Below are 14740 nucleotides of genomic sequence, written 5' to 3'. Positions count from 1 at the left end.
CAAGTGAATCCTACCCAGGAAGAAAAACACAAGGTCATAAATAATTCACCTGGAGGAGGTGAGAGCATTAAATCAGCATAGGACTTTATGTTCCTGATTTATAATGACTAAGGTTAGTAGGTACAAAATGAGATGGCTCCCACATAATCAAAAAATTGTAGCAAAAAACAGCCCACTTGGAAAACATTTAAAGTACAACCCCCCTATATTTAGGGAGCACAGAAGTCTTTTTCTTTTAACCATCTGGATTCTTCAGAACATATTTGTGATCACTTATTATGTCAATATTTATATACAAGCTTATAATTTTTTAGGCCAGAGGGAGATACAATTTCCTAAGAATTTGAAAATACATCTCTTCTCATTAATTTGGATTGCATCCCATGGATACACTGTGAATGGTTGCATCTGCAAATATTGTACTTAGTTGGAATATAAAATCCAGATGTTTCTTTTGCCCACAGGGAACATGAAAGCATGAACCAAATTTCTTTGGATGTTGTGGGAAATTATGGGCATAGTAAAAAAGTGGGTGGAATTTATGGCTATTGATGTAATATATGTCAACAGTGCAAATTAAGAAGATCACCATAGGCTTTATCTTCATTTTATTTAAAAAAAAAATTGTCGGGTGCCTGGGTGGCTCAGTTGGTTGAGCGACTCTCTTCAGCTCAGGTCATGATCTCGGAGTCCTGGGACTGAGTCCCACATCCGGCTCCCAGCTCAGTGGGGAGCCTGCTTCTCCCTCTGACCCTCTACCCTCTCATGCTGTTTCTCTCTCTCTCTCTCTCTCACAAATAAATAAATATATAAAATCTTTAAAAATAATAAAAAATAAATTTAAAAAATTGTCTTTGGGTAACCAATACAACTTCCCTTGCATTTATGATTTGGAAAAATTAAGGATGTATCAGATAACCTTATCTACAAGATATAGGGATTGTAAAGTAGATTCTAGAAGTGTATCAAATAACTATTGTTGGAGCTGATAACAAACTCATGCAGAAAATCAATGTCAGAGTTTAGTGGCAATAGCTTCAAGATAGGAAATGCATTCTTCTAAGGAAATTGGGGTAAAATAGAAGAATAGTGGAAAGTTGTTTTCTATTTAGTGATAGGATAACTGTACAAAGAACAAGTAAGTCTGAGATAAAATTGAGATGACCCTGAAAAATGACATGTTGTTCATTGAAGAAGCAACAGTAGCAACGGTTCTCAAATTCAAAGTCCTTGATAAGAGCTTACCCAAGGTTTAGGAAATGTCTGTAGGACTTCCAGAAGTGGATGTCCAACACTTGGATTGCTTCAGAAGTTACCACAGTAGAGTGAATGATCCCTGCTCTAAAGGTATATCTCAGTGAATGGATGAACCTAATTTCTCATTCATCCCTGTTAGTGCCTGGTTAAATGCCTCCAGTGGGAGTGACGTTTGCTTGCATACGGCAGAGACCTGCAGTGAGGAACTCCAGTATGCTTGCCTAAAGATGCAGATTTTCTGGGACATCTGGGTGGTTCAGTTGGATAAGCATCTGCCTTCAGCTCAGGTCATGATCTCAGGGTCCTGGGATCCAACCCTGCATTGGGCTTCCTGTTCAGGGGAAACTGCTTCTCCCTCTCCTCCCCATTTGTGTTCTCTGTCACTATCTCTCTCTCTAATAAATAAATAAAATTTAAAGAAAGATGCAGATTTCTCTAAACCCAGGAACGAATCTCAGAAAGAGGTAACTATTTTCTCCTTGACTCAGCAGAAATACTATTAGGGGATGTGTAGATCAAAGTGTCTGGCAACAAAAACTTTGACTCAAAAAAGTGTTTAAGTCTTGCAAGCAAGTTTCTTCGCAACAGCTGCCTTTATTTTATGAAGAATTATATAGTACCCATAATTTATTATATAAATGTGGATAAAGGATTACTTAGAACATATGCAGAATTGTCACTAAACAGGAGGCAGGAACATTTGCAAACAGGCTACGGAGTTCTGGAGGAGAAGATTTTCCTGCCTTTGGGAGGAAGGTCAATATTACTGGCTCCATCTGATGGATTGGGTTAGTTTCTCTTAATGTCCATTATAAAGGAGGTGATACAGAAACTCATCATCTGAACTCAGTCTAAGGCCTTACAAAGTTTATAGAGAAAATGCTGATTTAGTCTCAGTGTGTGTTTGAATTAGGATCCTTACCTTTCATTCTGGCAGTATAGTTTTTTGTTTGTTTGTTGTTGTTTTGTTTTGTTTGTGGAAAATATCTGAGAGGGAGTGAGATCTAAGGGGAAAATGATGCAGGGATCTGAACAAACAAGGATGTTATACTGAGAGTCAGCTACACCACATTTGACTGGACTATTGCCAGAGTGGGCAGCAGCAAGGTGCAGAAAACCGAGCCTATTAGCAGGCTGGTGAGATTCTTTCTGCCTCTGTTTAGTTCCTTCTGTGTTTCTGAATAGAGACTAAGATACATTCCTGGGACTCTTCTGAGATAGTACCTACTATAACCCCTCTTCTTTCTTTCCTTCAAAGTAGTGATGTTGGCAGAGAAAAGATGCAAATATATTTTTACTACAGCCAAAGAATGTTGGGACGGATTGATTAATCAGTTTTACATATTTAACTTTCTAAGCATTACATCATAGTGTTTGTATTGATTTAGCCACCTGTATCCATATACACAGATATTTTAGACTCCTGATGGAAAAAAAATAATAATACAATTTGTGTAAGAGTTTTCACTGCAGAGACTCACCTGTGACCAGCACTTGGAATGTTGCATCATTATAGTATGTGGAGCTTTCAAAGAAACATACATACTCCCCTCCATCTGAAGGTTGGATGCGATGGATCCTTAGGGCAACATGCCCTTTGGTAATATTCTCCTTCAAGAACTCTGTCCTCCCTTGGTACTCTGGCTTCTGCTCCTCTATTTTATTCCAGGAAGTACCATAACGATGCACCAGGCCAAAAGGATCAGTCCGGTACCATCTCACTTCCATGTTCTGAGCATCCATTGATGGGTTCAGCTGGCAGGACAACACAGCCTCTTCCCCAACCAAGGCAATGACTGGTGCTCTTGGTCCTATCACATGGAATTGCCCTGGAAGTAATTTTTAAACAATGGAATCATCACTGAGACTGACAGGCATGATTGTGACCAACTGATCGGTAAACAAGTAGCCCAGGCTAATTGACTCAGTGAGCTGCAGCCATTTAATGAACAGATCTAAAATAAGGATACACAAAAACACTGTGTAAGAGATAGTAGAAGACATGATGCCAATGTGCTACAGTCATATGATATTAACAAAAATTTAATTGGCTTTTCCCTTTGCCTATGATTGGAATTCAAATTATATAAATCTCATTCTTTATGCCTTATATGCATGTTATAAAATATTATTCTCATTTAATGGATGAGAATATTGAGTCAGTCAATAATTAATTATTGAGTCAGTAATGAATGAATTGAGTGAATGGTAAATTCCCCCCTAAATACTTAATGATGAAGACACAAACCAAGAATTCTAATAGCAACAACCAAATATTTCCTTGCTTTAAAACATTTATTACTTAATATTATATAACTTATTATGAAATATAATTTGAAACTTTTAAAAATGAAGTTTTTGTGTTAAGAAAAAATACAATACTATTTATATATTTCCCATTTTAGAAAATAAGTGTAAGATCATGTATACAACATAAATTTTCCAGAGTATCACAATAGTATAGGCATAAAAAGCAACCATAGGATAAATACAAATCTTTTAAAAAAACAAATTTTGCCTGGTTTAAATCCTTTAAAGGGCTACATAATCTTTTGTTCTAGTATTGACATTCAAATATTTCTTTCTTAAGGATCTATGGCTATTAGTTTGAAATGGAAACAGCAAAAATGATAGCACTCCTGTCTCTGTCACTTGTCATACGTGCCAGGAAAGTTCCATTTTTTTTTCTTTTGGATAGAAGCAATGAACTAACACAGATAGGCCCCCCAACTGCTAGAAGAAATTAAAATGATGTTTAGCAAAAAGTACTGTCAAATTCTTTTACTTAAGGACAAGTTTTTTATTGTATATTTTGAGACATGCATGTAATGGATTGAACCAGCTTGGCTGGAACAATGGGTGAGATTTCTTTCTCTCTTGCAATATCACTGAGTGTTACATGATCAGTTTCATTAGCAGATTGCTTACAATGGGTATTGCAGTCTTGTTTGGTGCTTATTATTCATAAACAATTCATTTCTTTTTTATTGTAGAATAACTGGCATATCATATTGTATTAATTTCAGATGTACACCAAAGTGATACATTAAGAAATTTTCACCAAAATGTCTAGTTACCATCACCATACAATGTTGTTAAAATATTATTGACTATATTCCCTATGTTGTATATTATGTCCCCTTGTTTTATTTTATAACTGGAAGATGGTATCTCTTAATCCCCTTAATTTCTCATCCATACACTCATTCTCTGACTGATGGCAAACAATCAGTTTGTTCTCTGTATCTATGATTCTCTTTCTGGGGCATTTGTTCTTTTGTTTTGTTTTTAGATTCCACATAAGAGTGAAATTATATGGTATTGGTGTTTTTCTGTCTCCCTTATATCTTTTAACACAATAAGTCCATTCCTGTTTTCACAAATGGCAAGATTTTATTCTTTCTTATGACTATTATTCTTGTGTGTGTGTGTGTGTGTGTGTAACTTCTTTCTTTATCTATTTACCTATTCACAAATTAGTTTTTTTTCCATATCCTGGCAAATGTGAAAAAAAATGCTGCAATTAATTTATAAAGCATATGTCTTTTCAAATTAGTGTTTTTGTTTTCTAATACTTAAAATCGACCATTGAATCATATGGTAGTTCATTTTTTTTTCAGAAACATCCATACTATTTTCCCTAGTATATGAAACAATTTGCATTTCTACCTACAGTGCATAAGGATTTCCTTTACTCCACATCCTCACCCACACTCGTCATTCTTTGTTTTTTTGGGGGCATCTAGTCCAACCCCGCTGACAATGTAGGAATCCATTGTCAGCTTTCCTGAAAATGACTAAGAACTACCTATTCTGACAGGTCTGAGGAGGTATGTCATGATGGTTTTGATTTGCATTTCCTTGATAGTGAAACTTCTTTTTCATGTGCTGTAGGCCACCTGTATGTCTTCTTTGGAAAAATGTCTATCCAGGTTCTCTGCACATTTTTGATTCCTACTTTTTTCCTATGAATTTGACTAGCATGAGTTTTTTCCTTATATTTGTATGTATTTGGATCTGTTATTGGATATGTCATTTAAGAATATCTTCTTCAATTCAATAGGCTGCCTCTTTGTTGTGTTGGTTGTTTCCTTTTCTGTGCAAATATAGTGTGGTCTAATTTATTGATTGATTGTTTGATTTATATTATGTTCAGTTAGCCAACATATAGTACAGCATTAGTTTTTGATGTAGTGTTCAATGATTCATTAGTTGCGTATAACACTCAGTGCTATTTATTTATTTATTTTTGTTTTGTTATCCTAGGTTGAGTAGAGGTATCCAAAAATGTGATTAGGAATGCTATCAAGGGGGGAGGGAGGCAAAATCGTGGAAGAGTAGGGGACCACCCTTCATCTGGTCCTTCGAATTTAGCTGGATATCTATCAAACCATTCTGAACACCCACAAGTTTAGCCTGAGATGTAAAAAATATATGTGGAACTCTACAAGCAGAAAAAATGACTGCTTTTTGCAATGTAGGAGGTGGGGAGTCATGAGTCTGCAGGAAAATATTGGAAGAAAAATGGAGACGGGAGGGAGCCTCCATGAGCTGGCGACTGGAAAGTGATATAACAACTGAAGAGCAAAATTGGAACCCTTAGAAATATGTTCCAGTGAGAGATATCCCTTTCTGAAAGGGGTGCAGGGGATGGAAAAGGCAGAATTCTAGGTGGGTCCCTGTAGTCTCAGGAATCTCTTCTGACTCAGACAAAATCCCTAGGAGATATGGAAAGTACCGTGGTGCCTGAACTGTTAGAGTGCCCAAACAGTGAATCAGGGAAACTGGTTATGGTCAGGGATCCCAGGAAAGATTCTCAGCTTTGGTTGCCATAAACCACGAGCCAGGTTGGTAGGGAGATTGCTCTTTGCCTGAGCACCTGGCAAATGACTAGAATGTGCAGGCCAGGTAGCATCCCCTGGTGGGGACAAAACAATTGTGCCCAAGACTGGGCAAAAGCTCTCAGGGTGTCAGTGCCCCTGGAAAGGACAGTAAAGGTGACACCCAGCCATGACCTGGGAGCTGCAGAGTGGGTTCTGCACGTGAGCCCACAAACCTTCAGTCCCGAAGACATAAAGCACAGAGACACTCATGAGTCCTGGGAATCCCACCAGGAGAATTGCAGTTAGCCTGACCCATGAGTTTCTGGGGAGCTTGGTGCACCCAGAAGTGGAGACAGTTTGACCCATCGAGTTTATTGAAGAGGGGGGACCCAGATCTTGCAGCTCTGGGTTGGAGATCCAGTCATGGCCATTTTTGCTCTATCCCTCTGAAGAGCACAGAAAGCACCAGGGAACAAAGGCCACACAAGGGGCCAGCATACATTAAGCTCATCTCCCTGACAAGGGGTGAAGCAACTCCTTCCAGGCAAAGATACCTGAAAAACAGCACAGCAACCCTCACCACCTCCCCCCAGAAAACACACTGGAAGAACAGGTGAATGACAAGCTTATGGATCCCAGGAGATTGTAACACTCCAGCACCAGGAGAAAATAATACACTGAGCTACAGGTGTTCCCTCATGACTCATTTATCCTTCAATTTAAAATTTTTCATTATTTTCTTTATCTTTTCCCCATTTCAATTAGATCTTTATTTTACCAGCTTATGTTTTTAAGTCACTTTTTAACTTTTATTTTTTCACATCTACATTTTAAAGATGTATGATTCAGTCTAGTCCTTTTTTCTCTCTATTCAATTTATTTCTATATAAATATAAATGTTGCTTTCTTTGCAATTTTGGGATGTAGTGTCTTCTAACAAAAATCCCAAAACTCAATCAAGAACAAGCAGGCCACCCTGCTTTGTCCACCCTGTGAGATTATAGTCTCTCTTCCCCCCACTCTTTCTTTTTCATGTACAGTTTTGTTGCATTTGGGCTTTGTGTGCTTTTTTTATGGCTTCCAACTACTTTTGATTTTTTCTAGGGTGTATTTTTCTTCAGTCGTGGTTAATATTTTGGATTGGGTTCATTGGCTTGCCCGTCCTTCCATGGGCAGAATAACTGGAAGGAGGAAATCACAACAAAGAAAGGAACCAGAGACAATGTTCCCAGCCACAGAGCTAATCGATATGGATATAAGCAAGATGTCAGAGATAGATTTCAGGATGGCAATTATAAAGTTAATAGCTAGGCTTGAAAAAAAGCATAGATGACAATACAGAATTGCTAAGGGCAGAAATGAGATCTAATAAAGCCAAACTTAAAAATGTTATGAATGAGATGCAGTCTAAATTGGATGCTTTAACAGCTAGGGCCAATGAGGCAGAAGAGAGAATAAGTGACCTAGAACACAGGCTGGTGGAAAAGAAGTTGAGGAAAAGAGAGAAATTCAACTAATAGCTGGGGAAGAAAGGCTTTGAGAATTTAATGAGGCCTTGAAATGAAACAATGTCTGAATTATCAGGATCCCAGACAGGGTGGAAAGAGAGAGGGCTAGAAATTATATTTGAGCAAATCATCCCTTAAAACTTCCCTGATCTGGGGAAGGAAACAAGCATTCATGTGCAAGAGGCAGAGAGGACCAATTGCAAAATCAATAAAAAATAGATCAAACCATAACATATAATAGTGAAGCTTGCAAATCTTAGAGACAAAAAAAAAAAAACCCAAAAAACAAGCTATCCTTAGAGTAGCTAGGGAGAGGAGGTTCATTATGTATGGAGGGAGGAAAATCAGAATAACATTAGACCTATCCACAGAAACCTGGCAGGCCAGAAAGGGTTGGCATGATATAGTCAGGGTAATAAATGAGAAGAACAGGCAGCCAAGAATCCTTTATCCAGCAAGCCTGCCATTCAGAATGGATGGAAAGATAAAGAGCTTCCAGGACCAGCAGAAACTAAAAGAATATGTGACCACTAAGCTGGCCCTGCAAGAAATATTTTTTTAAGATTTTATCTATTTATTTATTTGAGAGAGAGAGAATGAGAGATAGAGAGCACGAGAGGGAAGAGGGTCAGAGGGTCAGAGGGAGAAGCAGACTCCCCACTGAGCAGGGAGCCCGATGCGGGACTCGATCCCAGGACTCCAGGATCATGACCTGAACCGAAGGCAGTTGCCCAACCAACTGAGCCACCCAGGCGCCCCCCTGCAAGAAATATTAAGGGGGGATTCTATAAAAGGAGAAAGACCCCAAGAGTGCTATAGAACAGAAATTTACAAAGACAATCTATAGAAAAAAGGACTTCACAGGTAACATGATGAAAATAAAATCATATCATTCAATAATCACTCTCAGTGTGAATTCCTAAATACTCCCATGAAATGGCACAGGGTTGCAGATTAGATAAAAAGACAGGACCCATCCATATGTTGTCTACAAGAGACTCATTCTGAAAGTGAAGGAATGAAGATCCAACTTCCATGACAGCGGACCTCAAAAGAAAGCTGTGGTAGAAATTTTTATATCAGATAAATTAGATTTTAAGTTAAAGACTGTAGTTAGAGATAGAGAAGGACACTATATCATTCTTAAAGGGTCTATCCATAAAAAGGATAAAAAAATTTTAAATATCTGTGCCCCCAACATGGGTGCAGCCAACTACATAAGCCAACTGTTAACCAAAATAAAGAGACATATTGATAATAATACGTTAATAGTAGGAGAACTCAACACTCCACTCTCAGCAATAGGCAGATCATCTAAGGAGAAAATCAACAAAGAAACAAGAGCTTTGAATGACACACTGGACCAGATGGACCTCATAGATATATACAGAACATTCCACCCAAAACAAAAGAATACTCATACTTCTCGAGTGCACATGGAACTTTCTCCAGAATAGGCCACATCCTGGGTCACAAATCAGGTCTCATACCAAAAGACTGAGATGATACCCTGCATATTCTAAGACGGTAATGCTTTGAACCTGGAACTCAATCATAAGAAAAAGTTTGAAAAATTTCAAAAACTTAGGCACTAAAGACCATCCTGTTCAAGAATGTTTGGGTCAAGTGGGAAATCAAAGAAGAACTTAAACAATTCATGGAAGCCAATGTGAATGAAAACACATTTGTCAAAAACCTATGGGATAGGGCGCCTGGGTGGCTCAGATGGTTAAGCATCTGCCTTCGGCTCAGGTCATGATCCCAGGGTTCTGGGATCGAGTCCCGCATCGGGCTCCCTGCTCCTTGGGAGCCTGCTTCTCCCTCTGCTTCTCTCTCTCTCTCTCCCTCTGTCTCTCATGAATAAATAAAGAAAAATCTAAAAAAAACAAAAAAAAAAACAAAAAAAAAAACCTATGGGATACTGTAAGGAGGTCCTAAGTGGGAAATACATAGCCATCCATGCCTCACTCAAAAAAATAGAAAAATCCCGGTTTCATAAACTATCTTTATACCTTAAAGAACTGGAGTAAGAACAACAAATAAAGCCTAAGCCATGCATGACAAGGAAAATAATTAAGATTAGAGCAGAGATCAATGAATTAGAATCCAGAAATACAGTAGAACACATCAACAAAACTAGAAGCTGGTTCTTTGAAAGAATTAGTAAGATCGATAAACCACTGGCTACACTTATCCATAACAAAAGAGAAAGGACCCAAATTAATAAAATTATGAAGGAAATGGGAGAGATCACTACTAATAACACCAAAGAAATAGAAATAGTTACCAGAAATTATTATCAACAACTATATGCCAATAAATTAAGCAAACTGGAATAAATGGATGCATTCCTGGAAACCTATAAACTACCAAGACAGAAACAGGAAGAAATTAACAACCTGAATAGACAAATAACCAGTAACGAGATTGAAGCAGTGATCAAAAACCTCCCCCAAAAAAGAAGAGTCCAGGATCTGATGGATTCCCTGGGGAATTCTAGCAAACATTCAAAGAAGAAATAATATGTATTCTCCTGAAGTTGTTTCAAAAAACAGAAACAGAAGGAAAGCATCCAGACTCATTCCATGAGGTTAGCATTACCTTGATACCAAAACCAGGCAAAGACTCCATCAAAAAGGAGATTTTCAGACCGATATCCCTAATGAACATGGATGCAAAATTCTCAACAAGATCCTAGCTAATGCCGTTGGTATTTTGATCGGGTTGGTGTTGAAAGTATAAATTGCTCTGAGCAGCATAGACATTTTAACAATGTTTATTCTTGTGAACCATGAGCATGGAATGTTTTTTCCATCTTTTTGGGTTTTCTTCATTTTCTTTCATAAGGGTTCTATTGTTCCTACTGTACATTAAAGGATTGTCCATCACAACCAGGTGGGATTTATCTCTGGGATGCAAGCATGGTTCAACATTCACAAATCAATCTTTGTGATAGAACACATTAATAAGAAGAGAGAGAGGAACCATATGGTCCTCTCAATTAATGCAGAAAAAGCATTTGACAAAATAGAGCATCTTTTCCTGATTAAAACTCTTCAGAGTGTAGGAATAGAGGGAACATTCTTCAATTTCATAAAATCCCATCTATGAAAAGCCCACAGTGAATATCATTTTCAATGGGGAAAAGCTGAGAGCCTTTCCCTTAAGATCAGGAACATGTCAAGGATGCCCATTCTCACTAGTATTGTTCAGCATAGTATTGGAAGTCCTAGCAACAGCAATTAGACAACAACAACAACAAAAAACAACAAAAATAAAAGGTATTCAAATTGGCCAAGAAAAAGTCAAACTCTCTCTCTTCACAGATGACATGATTCTTTATGTGGAAAATCCAAAAGACTCCACCCCCAAATTACCAGAACTCAAACACCCATTCACTAATGGGGCAGGATACAAAATCAATGCACAGAAATAAATTGTTTTCCTATACAAAAACGCTGTAACTGTAGAAGGAGAAATTAAGGAATTGAATCCATTTACAATAGCACCAAAAATCATAAGATACCTTGGAATTAAACTAACCGAAGAGGTAAAGGATGTATACTCTAGGAACAATAGAACAGTTATGAAAGAAATTGAAGAAGACCCAAAAAGATGGAAAAAACATTCCATGCTCATGGTTCAGGAGAATAAACATTGTTAAAATGTCTATGCTGCTCAAAGCAATTTATATCTTCAACACCAACCCGATCAAAATACCAAAGGCATTTTTCAAAGTGCTGGATCAAATAATCCTAAAATTTGTATGGAACCAGAAAAGACTCCGAATTGCCAAGGAAGTGTTGAAAAAGAAAAAAAAAAGCTGGGGGCATCATGTTACCTGATTTGAAGCTATATTACAAGGCTGTGATCACCAAGACAGCATGGTACTGGCACAAAAACAGACATATAGACCAATGGAACAGAATAGAGAACACAGATATGGACCCTCAACTCTATGGTCAAATAATCTTCAACAAAGCAGGAAAAACAATACAGGGGAAAAAAAAGTCTCTTCAATTAATGGTGCTGGAAAATTGGACAGCCACATACAGAAGAATGAAACTCAACCATTCTCTAACACCATACATAAAGATAAACTCAAAGTGGATGAAAGACCTCAATGTGAGACAGGAATACATCAAAATCCTAGAGGAGAACATAGGCAGTAACCTCTTCGACATCGGCCACAGCAACTTCTTTCAAGACACATCTCCAAAGGCAAGGGAAACAAGCAAAAATGAACTTTTGGCACTCCATCAAGATAAAAAGCATCTGCATGGTGAAGGAATCAATCAACAAACTAAACTGCAACGTATGGAATGGAGAAGATATTCACCAATGACATATCAGATAAAGAGCTAGTATCTGAAATCTATAAATAACTTACCAAACTACAAACACAAAAAACCCCCAAAATTTCAGTCAAGAAATGGGCAGAAGACATGAACTGACATTTCTCCAAAGAATACATACAAGTGGGCAACAAACATGGAAAAATGCTCACATCAGGGAAATACAAATGAAAACCAATATGAGATACTGCCTCACACCTGTCAGAATGGCAAAAATTAACAAACAGGAAACAAGTGTTGGTGAGGATGTGGAGAAAGTGGAACCCTCTTACAATGTTGGTGGGAATGCAAACTGTTGCAGCCACTGTGGAACAAGAGTATTGAACTTCCTCAAGAGGTTAAAAATAAAGTCACCCTACAACCAGCAACTGCATTATTAGGTATGTGTACAAAGAATACAATACCGTGATTTGAAGGGACACATGCTCTCCAATGTCCACGATAGCCAAACTATGGAAAGAGCCCAGCTGTCCATTGACAGATGAGTGGATAAAGATTACGTTATATATATATTACTCAGCCATCAAAAAAATGAAAATTGTCATTTGCAATGATGTGGATGGAACTAGAGGGTAGTACACTAAGCAAAGTAAGTCAGTCAGAAAAAGACAAATACCATATGATTTCTCTCATATGTGGAATTTAAGGAACAAAACAGATGAACATAGGGGAAAGGAAGGAAAAATAAAATAAGATAAAAACAGAGAGGGAGGGAAACCATAAGAGACTCTTAACTGTAGGGTTGCTGGAGGGGAGGCAGGTGGGGGGATGAGGCAAGTGGATGATGGCCATTAAGGAGGGCACTTGATATAATGAGCACTGTTGTTTTTTTTTAAGATTTTATTTATTTATTTGACAGAGAGAGACACAGCAACAGAGGGAACACAAGCAGGGGGAGTGGGAGAGGGAGAAGCAGGCTTCCCACTGAGCAGGGAGCCCGATGTGGGGCTCGATCCCAGGACCCTGGGGTCATGACCTGAGTCGAAGGCAGATGCTTAACGACTGAGCCATCCAGGTGCCTTGAGCATTGAGTGTTATATGCAACTGATGAATCAATAAATTCTACCCCTGAAACTAATAATACGCTGTAGGTTAGCTAAACTGAATTTAAATAAATAATTTAAAAATAATAAAAATTTAAAATAGCATAACAGGAGGCAACCTATTGAGGGCACAGATATGTTGATTAACTGGATTGTGCTGATTGTTGATTGTTAAACAGGTATTTTCATTTGTATTGTATATTTTTATACTGCATTTTTTCCTGCTAACTCAACATGTCCACAAACATGCCTGGGAGCCCTTTGCCCAGGTGATCCCATACACCACAGTGATGAGGCTGGACTTTGTCAAAGTTTCCCTTCTTGCACTCTTCAGATGAAGACCTAGCGATATTTAAATGCAGAAATTTATTTGTCCCTTTATTTATGAGTCCCACCTTCATCCCAGTAAACATAATTGCCCATAAGCCTTTCCCTCTTTAGGCTCCCAAACTGCTTAGCTGACCCCCTCTCTTGACACTTCCTCCTCCTTTATCCTTGTAACCACCTGTATGGAATATGATGGTTTCTCCAGAACATGTGAGAAAAATAAACTGTTTTCCTGAGCTACTCTTGTATTCCCCTTGTGGATGCACCTCATTGATCATATTATGCAAGAAAACAAATCACCAGATGTCCAAAATCAAAACTGTAAATATTAAATATGTGCATTGTGTATATCAAATATCCCTCAATAAAGCTAATTTTAAAAGACAACGTTCAACATATGATACATTTTCTTTTAACTTTGTCACAAATTATTTATTTATTTATTTAGTAAAATTTACTTTCTAATGTATTAATTGCTTTCCTGTATCTTAATAGATGATGTTTCTGAGGAAGTGGACTGAGATACAATTTTAGATTTTAATATTATCTCCTTTTATTGTTGGCTAATTATGTATATTTATCTCACTGTTCAATAGAATCTTTCATTAAAATCAATATGTATATTCTCTATCAAAATGTGTTGATATTTCAGTCTTTACTTTTGAAATTAAATAGAATATTTCATACTTCTTTCAACTAACCTGTTGTTTGGCAAGTGCATGTCTTCTCAGTTGGACCAATTTCTTTACATTGTTATGGAAATATAATATTTCCATGTTATATTTGCTGAAATGATATTCAGTCTCAGTTCAAATGTACTTATGTGAACACAAGGGCATTCATTAAACCCAAAAATATTCAATACCCTGGCAAGGGCCATGCAGCTGAATGGGTGCACTATGGCCATGGGATCTCAAAGTGTCTGACTCTAGGTTCTGACAGCAGTAGGCAGAGGGCATTCCCCAGAGAAGGAAATTGACTTTTCTTTTTTAGGCTCAGGTTAGAAAATGTGTTTCTATCAACTGGACTGAATAAATAACAGTGTTTTGAGACGCTCCTCTTATATTATTTATAGTTTAAAAATCACCTTTGCATAATTATATGATTTTATCCTAAAAGGCATAGAAAAAAAAAGGTACACAGGAAGACACAGGGGAACAAAAAAGACTGAAAGGTGAACAATTCTGAGGTCTGCAGGTCCAGGTAATAGGAAAAGAGCAGAGGCCTGGCACTGAGCTAAGGAGCAAAATGACTTCTGAGCTAACTTCCAGGGTAAAGAAAAGACCCAGCTGTCCCTCCATCTTACTCACATGCACCTGGACAAGGAAGCAGAACCAAGAGAAGAAGCGTCCTGAGGTCCACACGTAAAGGCTGCATCCCAGCTGGTGGTCCCAGGGCCGGAAGGTCAGACTTCTGCCCCCCCATGA

At 37.8% G+C, this 14740-nt stretch overlaps 1 protein-coding gene across 1 annotated transcript in view; it reads right to left on the bottom strand.

Moving 5' to 3' along the window:
* The window catches only part of LOC112816250 (butyrophilin subfamily 1 member A1-like), a 67911-nt gene extending 53173 nt beyond the window's left edge, over positions 1-14738 (bottom strand). The window contains exons 1-2 of the mRNA XM_073887595.1: positions 14624-14738; positions 2739-3086 (exon numbers count right to left, since the gene is read on the bottom strand). Of these exons, the coding sequence (XP_073743696.1) occupies positions 2739-3086; positions 14624-14738 (463 nt within the window). The remainder of the gene's footprint in view (positions 1-2738; positions 3087-14623) is intronic.
* Between the last annotated feature and the right edge of the window lie 2 nt (positions 14739-14740).

Source organism: Callorhinus ursinus, unplaced genomic scaffold (genome assembly GCF_003265705.2).
Source record: "Callorhinus ursinus isolate GAN/ISIS: 27379988/994484 unplaced genomic scaffold, GSC_fseal_2.0 scaffold81, whole genome shotgun sequence".
In the NCBI taxonomy this organism is placed as follows: domain Eukaryota; kingdom Metazoa; phylum Chordata; class Mammalia; order Carnivora; family Otariidae; genus Callorhinus; species Callorhinus ursinus.
The sequence above is the reverse complement of the archived record's forward strand: the minus strand, read 5'-3'. Positions and strand labels throughout refer to the sequence as shown.